Below are 19,341 nucleotides of genomic sequence, written 5' to 3'. Positions count from 1 at the left end.
GACATCAAAATTTTGTAATTTAAAGATAAGTTTGAAGTTTAAAAATGTTGTCTATCTGATAGGAATTTTGATGATGAAGTAGATAAGAATATCAAACTTATGTTTATCTTCAATAAACTGCTTGACTTGATCTTGAGAAACATTATTTCGGTTGAAGGCCCCTCATTTCACAAGCCCGGTGTTCATTGGTTGTTTGTCAGCCCATGAATGTGGCTGAAGAAGCATAACAGTGGGGATAATTTAGGGAAAAGGGGAAAAGAAATTGCGGGCAAATATATTACAAATGTAAAATTAGATTAAAGAAGAAGAAATATATCATCATGGTGATAAACGTAGGAAAATTTGAGGTAGGAGTTACAGTATAACAGTGTCGGGACTTCATGGTACTGAAATTACAGCAGGGCTAAAGTTCAAAATTACAAAACACAGTAATTTTTTATTTATCAATTTGATTGAGCTTTCCAAGGCCACTGCAACGAGCACAGACAATCTGAGTCTCATCCTTTCGAGCTGCGTTTGCCCTCAGGGTAACTCCTGATTTCCGAACAAAACCTGCTCCGTCGCATTCAGGGCAGCTGTAACAAGCCTTTCACATGTGTTAAAAAGAGATGATTTTTCTTCCCTGGGGCTTTAAAGCAAAATGTTCGAACTTAAAACGTTTGAGTTCTTCTTCATCAGTATCTAAAATGTATTTTTTGGGAGCTTTAATAGCTAAAGTAATGAGAATTAACAAATAAAAAAAAAAGGAGATTACGATAGGCAATATGAGAGAAAGAGGTGACTTACGTGTCCTTGCGGGAGAAGAGGACTGGAAAGGCAGTTCCGAGCAGGGCAACAGTGGCTGCACCGATAAATAAGTAGGTGGTGCCATCAGCTGAGACGTCTCCGACGGCTGCAACCACCGTCAATGATCTTTTTTTATTCTTCAACACCCTACCAGTTGGTGTTGGTAAAGCAGAAAAGCCTGTGAGAGAAGGGCTACTTGCTACGGCCAAATGCCTCCTTGTCTTAGTAATAGTATAAAAACTCTGCAGTGGCGCTATTGATGCCATTTTGGTGATGCTAATTCTGATTGTTTTACTCGAAAGAAGATGTTTAAATTGGCTTCAGAAATTGTTGAATGTGAAGGTGACACATATAATGGATAAGGCCACGTCAGAACTCAAGATTGTGGATAAGGGTGGTCCAGAGAACTTCACTGATCCAATGAAAACAACGGAAAAATCCCAGCTTGTTTGTCAACAGAACATTTAACTCCCATATGATATTTACAAATTCTGAAACCATCAAGGGAAGCACAATGCATGTCCCATTATAACTGCTAAACATGGCCCGAGTAAGCCAGTAAATTGTGTGGAACCTTTGCTAAATGTGTGATTTATGTTAAATTCATTGGTTACCATTCATGGACAGAAAGATCTGATCTATTGTATATTTATACACAAGCCTTTTCATGGCTTCTTGAAGATTCCTTCTTGAATTTTGAACGTGTTAATCCTTCCCAGTTCCCACATGCCCTTGACAGTAAGCTCTGTGCATAACAATAACACTACGGACACCGAAATATTAGTACCGAATTTTTGTACCAGCCGACGTGTAACGCGTTTCTCCATTTCTTTATAATTTTTTTCTAGTGAACGGCCGTCCATCAAATTTGGACGGTCGTTCACTCACATGGACGCCCATCCATGTTATATGGACGGGCGTCCATATGCGAGGGACGGCCGTCCATATAATATAGACACCCGTCCCTATTAAAATAAAATAAAAAAATTTGTAAAAGCTTAGGGACAGCCGTCCATCCATTATGGACAGTCGTCCATGTTATATGGACGGCCGTCCATATAATATGGACGCCCGTCCCTATTAAAATAAAATAAAAAAATTTGTAAAAGCTTAGGGACAGTCGTCCATCCATTATGNTAGGAAGTTCAAATTTCAAGTTTGAATTCAAAAATTATAATGGATACAGCTACAAAGTATTCAACAGTTAGGGAAAAAAAAAGTTAATGTGCTCAATAATTTACATGCTAAAATTTTGAAGAACTGTTGTATAGGCATGTTTATATCGCTGCTTCTTAGCATGCCTACCTTTGCTTTCAGTTTGTTGGTAGGGAGGATAAAGAGAGAGGAAAGAAAGGGTAGGAGGGAAGGGAAACATAGAAGAGGGGAAGGAAATTTGCTTTCGTACATGTGTTTGTTTGAAAGGAAGAAAAGAGATGAAGTGACAGAAAAGAATTGAGAAAGCTTGTGAGCCTTGGATTTCAATGTGTCAGAACCATCTTACTGGTTAGCCAAAGAGTGAGTTATGAGCCTGCAGTATTGTTTCTGTTTTGTAGTAAAGAAAAATCTAAAACCCATCATCAACATGGCAAGCTGATAGGGTCAACAGTGATGATAATTCCCAAGACAGTTCTAATATGTAATTTTTTTATTTTTATTAATTAGCTTTAATCTTGTTTGGTTCAACTTTGATTTCTTTTCTGATACTATGGCAATTGGCTGTCGATGCTTTAGACCTTTAGGGATACTTGTAAGACAGTGATAATATGATTCCCTGCTTTTTTTTCTCTATATGTTTATTGATCACACATTATTTTAATCTTTCAGTTCTCGCCCACATCAGAGCACTTATTGCTTGCATACGGTCGTCGGCATAGTTCACTTCTTAAAAGTGTTGTCATTGATGGAGAGGCAACAATTCCCATTTACACAATTCTAGAGGTATAAGCTTATATATTTCTTACTTTCTGGCTATCTGCTTTTTGGAACTTGCTTCCTAGAAATTATGATTTGTATTATCTTAGAATGATTTTAGATTTTAGATTGTGATTCTATGTTAGAAAGATTTGAATGGTGCAGTTCAACTCGCTACTCAATTCGTGTCTAAGGTTTCAAGGCTGTTTAGATGCAATTCAGAGTCCATAGTTTTAATAAGCTTGAAAAAGTTCATTTTTAGTGACTGTTTGATGGTGGGACTTTATGGATTCCTAAGTGAAGGATCTTCACTTATATTCCAAGTTTAATCAGAAATTAGTTATAAAGAATGGAGAAAATACAGTAAAAAGGAAGAAAAATGGCTAAACAAGTTTAGATCTCAGACATTTTCTAGAAAGAACTATTTTTCACAGATTTTGCTGAAATAGTGTTGACGTGTATGTGCTCTATTCCTCCCAGCATCGGGTGGTTATAGTTTCCTAATAACAAAGTCTTGGTGGTAGCTCTCTCATTTGCTGTTATTGACTTTTTACACATCACATATTTTACATTTTTTGAATTGGCTATAGTACAACTTTTAATTTTTTTTTGATAAGAAACTGTTTAGCCATATTAAAGAAGAGATTGAAATAAGTACATCAGGGGCTAGAAATCCAGAAAGAGATTAAAAAAAAAAAAATAAGAAAAAAGGGGAACCCTATACAAGCATTGACAAAAATATGTCAAAGATCATCTTCCCTTCCTGAGCCAAAATAAGCTAACAATACAAAATTAGCACAAAACACCCTCCCAGTTAGGATGTATAAAGAAAAAAGAAGTCATTAAATTCCTTTGAAACTGAATAATACAACTTATACTAAACGCCATGGGTTTTGCTTTATTGAGGAACCTATTAATCTCATCCCTGATTCCAACCGATCACTCCTTGGAAAGAATATATTCACTTTTGATGCAGTTAGGATATATCAGAAGAAATAAAAGATTTTATACTTTTAACTTTTCCCAATTATATATGATAGGATATATATCATTATGGAGAGTAATGATACTTACTGAAGATGCTTTAGAAGTTGTATCTTTTAGCATTTTATTAGAGGTCTCGGGATCGAATGGTGCTCACATTAGGGTAGGAAAGAATTTTTTTGTTTTGAAAAAATAAACAAATAAAAAAAGTTGTTCTTTATATTTTTTATTTTTAAATGCAGTAGAAGTGATATTGCTCAATGCACTGGAAGTATATTCATATCTGATGCTAATATTTTCCCCACTGTATTTCCTTGTGGTGAAACTTTAGGACCAAATCATTTTGAAATTATTATTATTATTTTTTGGTTTGCTTTTCTATCTATGTATGCTATCTTGATTAAATCTTTGTTGTTGACACCAAGGTCTATAGAGTTTCTGATATGGAACTTGTGAGAGTTCTACCAAGTGCTGAGGATGAGGTTAATGTAGCATGCTTTCATCCTTCAGTTGGCGGTGGCCTTGTCTATGGAACTAAGGTAAATATAACATGCTTTGGATTTTGCTTTTGGGAGCCTGCAGCTTTGTATTTAACTTTATTATTGATCTGCTTTAAAATGCAGGAAGGGAAGCTTAGGATTCTACAGTGTGATGGTTCTTATGGCATGAATCACTCAGTGTCTTCCTTTTTTGATGAGAACACACTTCAGGTAGATGAATGCACTGTATTATTGATAATTTGATATTTTCCACTTTATTCTTCTGATGAAATTACGCTTCTTATTAATTTCTTAGAATTATTTTCTTGCCAAAGCAATTCTTCTTGTGTTCATTACATGTTGTTTGACTTTATCCTTCAGTGTGATAATGGATTTAATAGTTTGGTAGTTTACTTCTCTTGGAGATTTATTGTGAATTATGGTTCGCTGGTTTTCACACCATTGAGCTGTATATATCAAATCTGAGATATCTGTTTGCTAACACTGATGATGTGGGTTGTTTCCTGGTTCTTATTTGAACTTCTGACTTATTCTTCTCAAAAGGGGGAAAAAGAAAAGAGATGAAGAAGAATGAAAGTGGTAAATGAGCAAAAAATGTCATCACTTGAAAGATTGGACCGCCCCCACACCCCTGAAAAGGATAAAATGAAACAATAACAGTTCTGTGCAATATAGTTTTAACGTACTTTAGGATCTCGTAAGATTGAGACTTGTTTCCTTTACACATATAAATAAAGGAAATACACAGTTGTTTTTATATTTAGCAGTTACTTATAAGTTTTATGGTGAATGTTCTAGGATATATCTGGTGCAGAAGCAATGGCGTGAAATAAGTGTACCATGTGAATTTTTTATGTTCTATAGATGTTTATCTCATCTTTTTGGTTTGTTGATTAGGAACACATTTGTGTCTGGTGTCGAGTCATAGGATTAAAATGGTAGATACCAAGATAGTAATTTTCTTAAGTGTTGAGCCACTCAGCTACTTTTAATATTTTTAAATAATCAATCGGACTCAAAAGACAAATGAGCATCTGGAAATTAAAAAATCAAGCATGAAAATATTCTTAATCAGGGAGAGGCTAGATATCTGACTGATCCTGTTGGGGAAGTGGCTGCAGTAGCAGAATGTAGAGTCCTTTATCATCGTAAAATTATCTGAGCAATCACAAAGTCTCTGGCAAATACAAAAAAGTAGTTGTATATGTGCACAGACATCTAGATATAAATGGAGAAAGAGGGTGTGTTCTTATCTTCTTTTTCTCTTCTCCTCTTCGATTTGGGTCTGTAGTTGGTGAATTTTCCTTTTAGTTTCATCGCAGATCTGAAATTGGTTGTTCAGATATGGAGTTATTTAACATACCTGACTCTATGAATGTGCTGAAAACATAGAAAGCATGTACCTGATAATCGCCTTTGTGGTCTACATGTTTTTGAGTGCTGGCCTGTGAGTGAAATCAATTGTGTTAAAGGTGTAACTGCTTTAAATTTTGTATTTTTAAGACTTGGTTTAGCAACTTCTTTGTTTTTATGTTACTTGGTGCTTATGTGTTGGCTTTTTCGTTTGTTGTAGGTCCCTACATATGCTTTAGAATGCTAATAAAGTGATCAGTTACCATTATGAGATATGTCACTGATGTTTAAGGTTCGTTTCCTTTTGTGATGTTTTTATTGAATTGTTTAACCTTGTTCACTTCAATTGGCTTTTGCTTAGTTGAACAGAAAAATGAATATTGGTAAGTACTGTTTTTATTATGACTTAAATGTTGGCAAGGTATATTAGTCAACCATATGCTTGACTTCAGATGCATAAGAAATTATTGCCCTATCAGCAACAGGCTGAAGGGATAAACATAAAATAAAGAAACCATATTATTGTTTTTTGACACTCGTCTGCTTAATTGAGGAACTTGCGGTGCGAGATCAAATGGGTTAAAATGCAAGTGTATCCTAAACTCTAGATGGACAGTGCCTAGGTTCTTGTATATGTGGGTTATTGTGACTGGTTGAACTTCTTGGGTACGGAATCAAGTTTAAAGAAATGTCAGTCATTGAAGAGAAGGTGTCTAACTGTAACTGATACAAAGTTGGGATAAGAGGAAGACAAAAAAAAAAAAAAAAAATCTTGGTAGAAGCATGAGTAGAGAATTGGCTGTTCTGGTATAAACACATGCTTCTTTGGAGCCGTATTGTGAAAAATGATTTATTTGCCAATCTAAAGTAGTTGAAGTCGAGACTTTAATAAATTTAGTAACCAATAGCATGCACTCATGTTCTACAATATGTTTTACTTGATTCAATACCTTCTCCATTAATTTCAACAAACATGCTTCCAAAGAATGTTGCTATTAATCAATTGACTGAGAGTAGCTTTGAGCCTATGCTATGGTATTGGATGTGTTCATTATATGGAGTTATTATGTTGGTTCTGGATTTTACCAAATGATTCCAAACTAGAGGGTCCATGTTGAGTTTTTTTTTTTTTTTTTTTTTAATCTTTTCTCTATGTATGCGTTCATTACCATATCATTCTTGAAGTTATTTTATGATCTTTGATTCACCCATGTACTTACCAGATACAACTTAACATTATTTTACACATGTTTTTCAGTTTCCAAATTTGAGTTCTTTAAGGAATTGTTACGAACTTGATAATCTCTCCCCCTTTCTCTTTACAGGTGAGATGACAGGAGGCTATATATTATTTTTCAAGGATAACTACGGAAAGACTCGATTCAATCTCAATCTCCATGCTGCTGTAAATTCTGAACCACACCTGTCTTCAAATGCTTGAACAGATGTTTTGATATAGTAGTGATGATCAATTTGTATTTCTAATTTATGTTTTATGTACCCTTTTCTTGATCTGACAGAGAAATAGGTCAGTCGAATGTCATTGCATTTTAAAACTTTTGATCCCTGAAAGACTGCCTGAATTTTGCTTGATTAGCCTTGTGAAAAGAATTAATTCTAATAGAATGAGAACACTTTCTTTTGTAAGCACGTTTCAATTTTTGATTTTTCATGTATATAGTTTTATAAGTAAACAACAATATAGCTTAGTGGATGGAAGATTATACATGAGTCATGACTGAATGAAAAAATTACAATTACAATGAGTTCATAAACTGTAGAGCTTAATATCTTTGTTTTAAAACCCGGACTGGACTGTCCGGTTCGATCGGGAGCCAACCTTTACTCCGGTCCGGATTAACATAAAAACCGAAAATGTCATTAAACTCGCTTTGGACTGGCAATGGACCGACAGAACAGTACAAAATCGTCGGTTCGTTCGGCTCGGGGCTTAAAACAGTTTGCTATTTTTGGGTATCTGATCCTAAAAAATTCATATTCTTAGTTCCTAGAGCAATTTGTAGCATCGTTTCATTCTCCATTTCATTTGAATAAAAAAACTAAATTGCATCTTCTATTTTCATGTTCTATTCTTCTTCACTTACTCTAAAATCTACAGCGTAAAGAAGAAGAAGTAAGAGGAGGGGAAGGAAGAAGAAAGAGAAGAAGAGACAAGAGAAAGAGTAAGAAAGAAGTTTAGAAGAAAGAAAGGAGGAGATGAAGAGAAAGAGAAGGAATAAGAAAGAGGAGGAGAGAAAAATTACAGTAGAGAGACGCGAATGTGTTAAAAGAAAGAAGAAAGAAGAAAGTGACGGGGAGTGATGGAGCTAGGGAGAAAAAAGGAGAAAGAAGGAAGTGATGGGGAGTGATGGCTTGATGGGGAGAGAGAAAAAAAGGAGAAAGATGGAAGTGATGGCTTGATGGAGAGAGAGAAAAAAATAATTAATAATAAAATCTGTAGGGTGCATTTACTTTATTTTAAACTTACAGAGGCTTATAGGTAAATTTTAGGGATGTATTTGTTGATTTTCAAACTTATAACAATTAATGGAATTGTTTAAAGATGTGACTGCTATATACCGGTTCAATCGGTTGGACCGGTCAACCCGCGAACCGACCCCTTGACCGGGTCAACGAACGGTCCGATTTTTAAAACAATGCTTAATATAACTGATGAGTTCATAAATTGAACTTACATCAACAACAAATCAATAATCGAATGTAGGTGATAGAACACCGACCTGTTAAACCTCCAAGCAACACACAAACTACTCTATCCAATACCAGTTAAAACAATCAGTAGGCACAGGCATGAAAAAGAAATAGACTTTATATTGATATTAAGAATAGAACATTATATTCAGAAAATCATGTTCTATCATCTACCCAACAACCTAATAGCAGAATGGAACAATTCTAAGTACAACAAAAACAAAGATAAAGGCTGAACTTCGAGGGTCAGTCACCTCCCTTTCCAAAACCTTAACCTTCTTTCTGAATATCCCCCAATTCCGTTTGTCCTCCACTTTTATTCCCTAACACCTTTTTCTCATAATCAAATTCTTCACCCTTCCATTCTCATTAAGCCACCTGTCCTCCCAAAACCTACTCCTAACACTCACGCATAAACAAATATTCCTTTATTTCTCACCTTCACCCTTCCTATTGTAGACCAGCCTCCCAGGTATAGCTCATCATTTCCCTCCTCAAGGAGAACCACCTTGTCCTCAAGGTGGAAGAAAGGAAATCAAGAGTTGATTGTGTCAAAATCCTCCCAAGTGTTCTCATAAGGAGGTAATCCTTTCCATTGAATTAGTAACTCCTATTGTCCATTCAAGAGCCTTCTTTTTTTGAGTACAACTTCTGGTTCAACCTTCAAAATAAAATCTTCATTAAGGGCTTCCGATAGGGGTTGGCTATTAAGGAGTGGGAAAGTTGCATCCTTCAATTGTGAAACATGGAAAACGTCATGAATACGAGCTGAGGGAGGTAATGCCAGCCTATATGCTACTGTCCCAATTCTGTCATTGATCACAAATGGACAGTAAAACCTCGGACTAAGTTTCTCATTATACCGATGAGGTAGAGATCTTAGTCTATAGACTGCAACTTCAAATACACTTATTCCCTTATCTCAAAAGTAACTTCTTGCCATCAGTTATCAGCATAAGTCTTCATTCGGTTTTGAGCGTTGAGGAGATTCTCTTTTAACTCCTCGATTACGACTCCGGAATTGTTGGTCGACTTCATTGATTGAGGAAGTGTGGTCAATATACCTCAACACCGTTAGAGAGTTATGGCCATACAAAGCTTTAAATAGACACATACTTGTGGAGCTACTATAAGTCATGTTGAACCAAAATTCTGCCCACGGAACCCATCTCGGCCACTATTGGGGTTGGCTATTGACAAAGCACCTGAGGTATGTCTCCAAACATTGGTTTACCACCTTAGTTTGATAGTCCATTTGTGGATGATAAGCTGAGCTCATGTGTAGTTAAGTTCCTGACTGTTTAAATAATTCTCCCCAAAAGTTTCCCATGAAAACTCTATCACGAACTGAAACAATGGTGTGCGGAAACCCATGCAACCGCATTATCTTTTTGATAAATAGATCAGCTACCCCTTTAGTTGTGTAAGGATGCTTGAGAGTTAGAAAATGGCTATATTTTGTTAGTTGATCGACAACTACAAGAATGGTGTCTACCCCATGAGCCTTTGGAAGCCCCATAATAAAGTCTATTGAGACATCTTCCCACACTTGTTTAGGAATAGGCAGTGGCTGTAGCAAACCTGTTGGACTCAAGGCTCCGTATTTGTTATGTTGGCAAATAGTGTAGGCTTCCACAAATTCCTTAATATGTTTCTTCATCCCCTCCCAATACACTATATTCGTGATGCATTTATATGTTGTTATTGATTTTCGCAAGTGTACGAAATCGTGCAAGTAATAAAGTGTAAGAATACGGATGTCGAACCCAAGGGAATTACTAATACCAAGTACCAATTAAACTATTCTATTACTATTTGATTAATCAGATTTTTAGAACGATTCAATGAAAAATAAAACAACTTAGAAACAAAATAGAAACAGACTTTTATTAACACTTTAGTAGGAAATCAATATGACTAAACCTAGGGCATAAATTTCACACCAATTTAATCTTATGCATTGACAATTATCGTTAACCCAATTAAGCTTATTCTAAAGACCAAACTCCCTAATATTTCGCTAACTTTCTCTCGAACAATTAACAAATTAACTCCTAATTACTAACCCGAATTATCTCTAATCAGATTTAAGCAATTGGAGATCATTAAGTTCTATGGAATTTACTAGAGCCTCACAGATCGCGGTAACCTATCTCTAGCGTTCGCTCAATCTATGGTTTTATTACCTTAGACTAATTAGGTTTCATCTCTCGATCTCAACCTAACCCATAAAATCATTCAACTCTAGGGCCCTTAAGAATTGAAAGCTTTAAGCGCAATAATAAAACTTAAAACAAAACTTAATAAAAATTAGCAACAAATAATTCAATGCATATTCATAAAATTGGGCTACATCTTAGCCCTAGAAAATAAAATTAGTTCATACTTTCAGTAATAAAAGTCATTATATTCATAAACATGAGTATAAGAAAGAGTAGAAAAACTTCTCTAATTGATGACTCAAAATTGCAGGAATTTCCAATCTCCAATCAGCCGCCCAACTTCTCTCTCCTTTTTCCTCCCTAAAAATAAGCTAAAGACATCTATTTATACTCCTAGGGTTTTAGGGTTATGATTCCCACTATCCTAATCACATTAGAACTCTTAAAACAGGAAATACACGTCATAAATTTAATTTAAAAAAGTCCAGAATCGCAGTTGTGCCGCAGCATTATGCCTAGGCATAGTTGATTCTGCCCCAGAACTCGAAATCTTGACAAGATGGTGGTTTTTGAGCATGATAACGTTCGAATCTTTCCAAGTGGTAAACACATGAATTGTAGCCCTTTGAATCAGCTTTCCAACGGTTCAAGATGCATCTCAATCCAACATCTACAGATCAAGTTATTGTCAAATTAATGTCGCATGTTCAAAACTGGAGCGTTTTCCAGGATTTTCACTTTAACTTCAAATCGCCCTAACTTCTTCGTTTCAGCTCCAAATCACGAACCATTTGATTCTTGTCGTCCTACATTCCATCGTCGATATAACCTTCATCTGAATATCATCTTTAAGAACATGAAAACACTCGAAACATACCCGTGATCCCATAAAAGACATTTATGAAATAATTAAGTTAAATTTCACAAATTAAACACATTTTTCCACAAATAATCCAATTGAATCACTAACAAAATATGTATTTTCAAGCTTGTATCATATGTCCAAAAGAAGCACGAATGGCCCCCAATGGGCAAGGAATGGAACTTATGTAATATTTTCTGGATATGAGGTCCAGATTTAGGCACCTGTCATGATACACTAGATGTTGTCCCACAAATCTAAAATGAGGATGGCTGTTTGGGTTGACCAAAAGCCGTTGCATGATCCCGCGTAACTTATCATCCTAATGAATGACATCTTCTAAATTTGTTATACTCGAGAAGCAGCTCATAGGGAGAGCATGGTTTTCTACAACTTCTGGCACTCTAGAAAAAACATCTACCACCTTGTTCTGTAGCCCAGTTTTGTACTGAATTATAAAGTCTAGCCCCAATAACTTGATAATCCATTTTTGCTGATTCTCACTCAACAATTTCTGGTCAGTTAAGAAGTGGAGACTTCTATGATTGGTCCTGATAACAAAACGTCTTCCCAATAGATAATGGTGCCATTTTTGCACTGCCATGACTATGGCCATTAATTCTCACTCGTAAACTGACTTAAGTTTGGAATTTAGAGACAAACCCTTGTTGAGAAAGGCAATAGGTTGCCCCTCTTACATCAATACAGCCCCTAAACCACTCCTCGATGCATCAATCTCTATGATAAATTCCTTTGTGAAATTAGACATTCTGAGGACTGGAACACGTGTCATGAGTCTTTTTAATTCTTCAAAAGCACCTTGAGCTGCTGTATTCCACTCAAACGAATATTTCTTTAATAGGGTAGTGAGTGGGAGGGTTATCTTACCATAATCTTGAACAAATCGTTGATAATATCCTGTCGTTCTGGCCATTTAGTAATGCTCTCTATCTTTGAGGGGTCGACTGCCACTCCTTTTGCTGAGATTATATGCCCCAATATTTTAACTGTTGCTGCCCAAAAATGCATTTCTTCCTGTTGACCACCAATTGATTATCCATCAGTGTCTTTAAAGTAAGATGCCTTGCATGCTCACCCATCTCCTTACTGTAAATCAGTATGTCGTCGAAGAAAACTAACAAAAACTTCCTCAAATATGGCTTGAAGACCTCATTCATTAATGCTTGAAAGGTGGATGGTGCATTGGTTAGGCCAAAGGGCATAACCAAAAATTCATAGTGCCCTTTATGGGTTCGGAAAGTATTTTGTGTGTCCTTTGGTTTGACTCTGGTTTGATGATAGCCTAATTTCAAATCAAGCTTGGAGAACATCGTCGCCTCTTCTAACTCAATAAATAGCTCGTCGATAGCTGAAACTAGAAATTTGTTCGGAATTGTCGCCTTGTTAACTGCTCTATAATCCACATAGAATCTCCACCTTCTTATTTACTAGTAAAACAAGACTTGAGAATGGACTTATGCTCGGCTTTATAATCCCCGAGGGCAACATCTCCTTGACAATGTGTTCTATCTCATTTTTCTGACAGTAAGGGTACCTATAAGGTCTAAGGTTTGGTGGTTGAATTCCTAAAACTAATTGAATGGTGTGGTCTCTTGATCTGGTAGGTGGTAGTCTTGGAAATGGGTTAAAAACTTGACTAAATTTCTCCAACACATCCAACAGTCGATCATCTACCTCCCCATTTTCACCATACTGTTTCTAGATCTGTCCCAACTCTATCAAACAACCCTGCCCCTCACATTGCAATGCCTTAATCATGGCCTTGAGAGATACCATCATTTTGTTAAGTGATGGATCCCCACACAAACTAATTGTCTGATCTCCCAATTTAAACCTCATTGGTTGCTTTCTCCAATCAGTCATTGTCTCACCTAGAGTCTCCAGCCACACAATTCCCAAAACAGCATCAGCATTACTCATGTCAAATGGAAAGAAGTTTTGAATGATGGTGACACCTTGTAACTCCATACAAACATCTCTACACTCCCTTTCACACCTCACACTATACCTATCACCCACTCTAACCCCAAAAGATTGAGTTCCCATTATCGGTATCCCTAATCTTTTAACTGCCTTAAAACTAATGAAATTGTGGGAAGCCCCACTATCAATCAATACCTTTGATTCTCCCTTTAAGCTTCATTACCTTCGGACCGTTGATCCCTACCACCAGATTGAGAGAAAGTTCGACATTACACTGTTGCCGCTTGACTTCACCCTGTTGTCACTCAACTTCAGGTTCCTCTATTTCTCCACCACCAATCGATTCTGGTTTGTCTTCCTCTTCATCAATTAAGATGATTTGAAACTATTTTTCACCACATTTGTGTGCAGGAAAGAACTTACTGTTGCATCTAAAACAAAGGCCCTTTTTTTTTTTTTTTTTTGTTTGGATTTCTGCATCTATCATCTTTCTAAACGGAAACTCTCTCTGTTAGAAGGATGGTCGCTCAAAAGATCGAAAAGAAGAAGGTGGATGGTCGCGATGAAGGTAATTGGGCGACGAACTTTGTATCGATGGTTTTGGTGTTCTTCGATTATAGTTGGAAACAAGCTTGATTTTAGGGAGTCTGGCGAATTTGGGAACTTTGAGTTGTCATTGGATCGGGTAAAATTTCTTGATCCATTGGTGTTTAATCCATACGAAACCTAGGTCCATTCATGTGATTAAACTTAGCAGCTCCTACTCGGGCTTCTTCTAAGGCTTGATTCCTCTCCTCTATTCTTTGAGCCATTTCAATTAACTGAATTAAAGAGTTGGGTTGGGCCAAACGAATCTCAACCCTGATCTTTATTTTAAGCCCATTTAAAAATGCACCTGTAGTATCTCTTCTTTCTCCTCTACCAAAAGTGCAGCCACCGTTTCAAATTGCCAATGAAAATAAACCACTGAACCAGTCTGTCTCATAGCCTTCAAAGATTCATAAGGGTTATGCTCTTGTGACCCATTAAACCTCTAGAGGAGCGTTGGTTTAAACATGGCCCACGAACCTACAGAAGTTCTAGATTCAGTCCATTGGAACTAGTTGATGGCCTTACCTTCCATACAAATTGCCATCACTGTTAGTTTCCCTTCCTTAGATACTCCGTTAAGGTTGAAGTAACACTCCACTCTAAAAATCATCCGTAAGGGTCCTCGTCAGAGAATATTGACATTTCTAGTTTTCGTCCTCCAACTTCACTCTAATTCTCGCCATTATCACCAGACCCACCAGTACCATTAGGATTTTCCACTTTGTGAGAGTGAATATTTCTTGATGAATGCATTTTCGTTCTGCCAGCTTCTTCTTCGTCCTTTCTTCGCACCGAAGATTGTATCTCTACCAAACATTCTCGGATAGTGCCCATTTCAACCCCTAACTTGGTAACTTATTTCTCAACATTATCCATTCTAGAATCCATTCTCGTCACAACCATTACCCAGAAATCAATGCTCTGATACCACTTGATAGATTACCGACTTGTTAAACCACCAAGCAACACACAAACTACTATATCCAATACCAGTTAAAATAATCAGCAAGCACATGAATGAAAAAGAAATAGACTCTATATTGATATTAAGAACAAAACACTACATTAAGAGAATCATAATCTATCATCTACCCAGCAACCTAACAGCAGAATTGAACAATTCTAAGTATAGCAAAAACAAAGATAAAGATTGAACTTCGAGGGTCAGTCATTTCCCCTTCCAAAACTTTAACCTTCTTTCTAAATATCCCCAAATTCCCTCTATCCTCCACTTTTATTCCCTGACACATTTATCTCATAACCGAATTATTCGCCTTTCAAATCTCATTAAGCCACATGTCCTCCCAAAACCTACTCCTAACACACGCATAACCAAATATTCCTCTACTTCTCACCTTTACCCTCCTTATTGTAGACCATCATCCCAAGTAGCTCATCTATAGATCAATGAGAGAACAAATATAGAAGTTGATAGACTATAATCCAAATACTTCGGCTGCAATAGAAGAACATTTATATGAGTGAAGCTTCAGTATCCTTTGCTTGTATTTCATCTTGATATCATTCGTACTTGCACCTTTTTTCACATTCAATAGTTGATAAAAATTGTTATCAGTGGCTAATGCCATCTTATGTGTAAGGTAGGCAAAGCCATAGTTGTGGTAGTTGAAGTTAATGGTAGCACCAATTTGTTTAGCTTTATAATCAACAACTCTAATGGCTATGATTGCTGTATCGAAATCGTTTTGTTTAAAGTAGTTTTCTGCCATAGCTCTGCATTCTTCAACATCTTTGTCATCAAACTTGGCCAACAGAAGACAGGTCCATTTTATCCCCATTTTATTGATGATGGAAACTGGAAGGGGGGAGCTTTTATTAATGGTTTATTAATTCCAAAGATAAGGATATGAAGATGTTAATTGTGCTTATATACAGGCATAGATTTTGTTTTCTTTGTTTGATTGAAGATACATACATACATACATAAATACACACACACACACACACACACACACACACACACACAGATATATATATATTATGTGTATACACACACACACATATATATATATAAGAAGGATGACTAATTGTAAACAACTAACATTATATTCGTACGAGTGAATTATATTTGTATTGCACGATATAAAGTAACAGTATTTCAACTCCACCTCAACTCTTTCCAAGGCTAATTAGGGATTCCACGTATTGTCATAATCAAAATGTGATTGGACCAACCAATTTCACACACACACACACACACACACACACATATATATATATATATATATATATATATATATTCTAATTGGAGAAGGATGACTAATTGTAAACAACTAACATTATATTCATACAAGTGAATTATATTTGTATTGCACGATACAAAGTAACAGTATTTCAACTCCACCTCAACTATTTCCAAGGCTAATTAGGGATTCCACGTATTGTCATAATCAAAATGTGATTGGAACAACCAATTTTGAAGACATGTTTGCAATGGAATAGGTTGCCTTATTTAGAAGCTGATCCTAGATTGCAAAGTCGAGTGCATCATGTTGTCCAAGGGCGAACTTGTTGAGACTTCACGCGCTGAACCAATACATGGTTGGGCTTAGTAGTTAATTCACACCAACCAAATATTACTTCAAAATAATACTACTTTCTCGAGTCCGAGACTTAATAGATGACGACTCACGTTTCTAGTTCTCACATGACAACTCGTACTTCTAGTCCGATTTATGTTGGTACCCTTTTCTATTTTGTTATGCCTGATTCCCGAATGGTCTGATCAATGCCACATGTCTCTAAAGTATGCAGTAGCCTAATGCCCAGGATCTTCCCACATGTCATCTTCTTGGTGTATAACTACTTTTATAAGGAGATTGCTGCCATAAGTATGTGGTAAGTAGCTATTAGCATGGCCCGACTTGCAACAAGCATAGGATTACTGATCCAGATCTTGATTAGGGGGATTATGTGTGCAAAGAACCTCGTAATACCCACTCTCACCCACTGTCAGATGCAACAGTATAAAGGGAGCCTTTGACCTCCATTTCAAGGGACTTTTCGATTATTAGTAAGGTTCAAGGAGAAAATACATTGATCTTCTAGAGAGAGTTAAAAATTAGATTGATCACGGGGGTTGAATGCCCTTGATTCACACTCGCACCTTGTAACACCACTGCAATAATAATAGAACAGTGGGTGTAGGTTTGGTTCTCATAACCGTCAAACCATTATAAAATTCCTTGTGTTCTTTACTTTAATACATTGCTTTAGCGACCTTGCTAGTCATCTGTGGCCATGCTCACATCTTGTTCAGCCCCTCTCGGGGCCGATTGAGTATCTCTGGTTGATGTGATTTGTCGCATTAAATTTTGGCGCTAGAAGGAGGGGCCTCTCTAGACCAAAAATTGTATAACGCCCCCAGGTGCGAACCAGGAAAGAAACGTGAGAACGGGAGGCCCAAAGGTAGAAATCCCCTAGCAAAAGACTAGGAAAAGAACTAGCGATAAGGCAGGAAGGCCACCAAGAAACCATTTGCTTGGTTGATAGCCAACCCTTGCAGGTTAATGCAAATGCGTGTCATCGAAAAGCTAATCCGGGCGACCATAGCACATACCATCTTGGTACCAATAACTCGTCAGTGCAAATAAGCACACATCGCATACTCGTATACCTAGATGCGAGACGAGAAGAATATCAAAACTGCCCAATCGAACCGACGAACTATCAGGCACGTGTACAAAATCCTTAAGTCAATGACCAACTGGACCAAGTACAAAGGATGCTTGGCAACCTGAGAAACCAACGAGACGACCCATTGGTGGGGATAGTCGACTCCCCGTTCATAAAAGAAGTTCGATACACCTCTTTGCCCGCAAACTTCAAAGCCTTAGATACAAAGTTTGACGGCAAAGGCGACCCTGGAGGTCATCTCGATGCTTTCAATTGTAACAACTGCTTTATACTAAAATACTTATAGAAATACATATAATAAAATACATGTACATTAGCAAAAGTAGTTGGGCCCAAATTTTTCTTTTATTAAATATACATATTCTTTACACAAAATTAGTATCATGTACATAAGTCATCAAAAATGTGATAGACAATTTAGATATTGCTCCTCGCTTGCCGACGTCCATCCGACCGCGTCCTCACCTAGATCTTGCAAAACACACAGAAAACAATGGGGTTAGCACAAAAAGGCCCAGTAAGTAAATCCTCTACTCGTCTATCCTCGTAACTCTTTCTCTTAATTCTTTCCTTACATTACTTTCTCATTTTTTTGTTCGTTTCTCTTCTCAGATTTCTTTTCTACTAACTCTCTCTACGGATGTCACGGCCCCATCTTACTGGAGGCACGGTCGGGAACTTATCCCACTCTTCATAACTTTTACTCATTCTCTACCGATTGGACTCGGTTATGCATGGATTTGGAACCCTTGGCCACGTGAGTACATATTCTCTCTCTTGAATGTCATGGCCCCATCTTACCGGAGGCACGGTCGGAACCTCGTGTTCCACTCTTTGTGACTGTCACGACCCCATCTTACCGGAGGCACGGCTGGACCTTGGTGTTCCACTCTTCGTGACTTCTACTCCTTACTCATGTGTTTCCCATCGCACAACCCACTCTATTCTCTTCTTTAGCACTCCTCTCTTCTTGTGCTCTAGTGCTCATTCTCTCTTTCTCTTTACTCTTAAAGTAGCTTATACTCAAAATTCTCTACTCTTTCTCAAGCTACTTCTCAAATGCACAATTAATGTATCTGTTATGCTCATGCTCGTTAATGCACTCATAAAATGCCATTATGAAATGTTGCAAGAATTAAGGTTCTCTATTCATGCTTATATTTCTCTTAGGCATTTCATCAAACAACTAATGTGCACACAAAAACTCTACTTTATCTATAGTTCTATTTCTTTCTTGGACCATCCATATTTGGAGTAAAACCCCTCTACAACAATTCTAAACCTGTCAAGGAAACACTTCAAAAATCTTTACTCAACTTCTTCTCAAATTCGGCCAAACTTCATTTGGCCATCCCAAACTTGACTCTACTTCTCTTGGCTCAAAGAACCATGTATCAACGCATCAACTCATCAACAATTACAATCTCAGCAATCAATCTCACAATTATAAGTATATAAATACATATCAAATCATTTGATTGCTTAAATCTTAACTTGAGTTGGATTTACTTACCTGTTTCTTGAGTTCTTGCACAAAAGCTCTCTAACTTGTTGGACTTGCTTCTTCTCTTAATTCCTATGCATAAATTTAATAAGAACTCAACATTTACTCAACTTAAATTGATACTAGAGCATGAATCCTTACCTCTTGATGCTTAGGAACAATTCTCTACCAGGATCCAACTAAAAGCCCTAAAAAATCCTTGAAAGATTTAAGTGAAAAGTTGAGAGAAAATGGTGAATGGGAATGGCGGTGGAGGATGAAGAATGAAGGGTTTACTAAACCCAAACCCTTATTAGCTCATAGTTTACATATGCATTCCCATTTTGCCCTTGCTCTTTCCTGGAAATTCCATCTTTGTCTTTTAATTCATTGCAC

The 19,341-nt window shown here is 36.8% G+C and overlaps 1 protein-coding gene and 1 long non-coding RNA gene across 2 annotated transcripts; one reads left to right on the top strand and one right to left on the bottom strand.

The window, feature by feature from the left end:
- Nucleotides 1-275: 275 nt before the first annotated feature.
- On the bottom strand, nucleotides 276-1,397 carry LOC116112881. Its single transcript, XM_031399008.1, has 2 exons — nucleotides 787-1,397; nucleotides 276-575 (listed from the first exon to the last, which is right to left on the bottom strand). The coding sequence occupies exons 1-2, from the start codon at nucleotides 1,050-1,052 to the stop codon at nucleotides 437-439; spliced, it is 405 nt and encodes a 134-aa protein (XP_031254868.1). The 5' UTR covers nucleotides 1,053-1,397; the 3' UTR covers nucleotides 276-436.
- Nucleotides 1,398-2,195: 798 nt separating this feature from the next.
- LOC116112882 lies at nucleotides 2,196-6,894 on the top strand. The gene is made up of 6 exons (XR_004125321.1): nucleotides 2,196-2,301; nucleotides 2,611-2,724; nucleotides 4,107-4,220; nucleotides 4,305-4,391; nucleotides 5,755-5,826; nucleotides 6,860-6,894. It is a non-coding gene; the product is annotated as an uncharacterized LOC116112882 (long non-coding RNA).
- The last annotated feature ends 12,447 nt before the right edge of the window (nucleotides 6,895-19,341 follow it).

The sequence above is a fragment of the Pistacia vera genome, unplaced genomic scaffold, assembly GCF_008641045.1.
Source record: "Pistacia vera cultivar Batoury unplaced genomic scaffold, PisVer_v2 Contig67, whole genome shotgun sequence".
Taxonomy (NCBI): domain Eukaryota; kingdom Viridiplantae; phylum Streptophyta; class Magnoliopsida; order Sapindales; family Anacardiaceae; genus Pistacia; species Pistacia vera.
Note: the sequence above shows the minus strand (reverse complement) of the source record. Positions and strands in the feature narration are given on the sequence as shown.

Coding starts and splice junctions, on each gene's coding strand:
- LOC116112881 (XM_031399008.1), bottom strand. CDS start 1,052: ATGGCATCAATAGCGCCACTGCAGAGTTTTTATACTATTACTAAGACA. Junction 576..786: donor CTCTTCTCCCGCAAGGACAC/GTAAGTCACCTC, acceptor GGCTTGTTACAG/CTGCCCTGAATGCGACGGAG.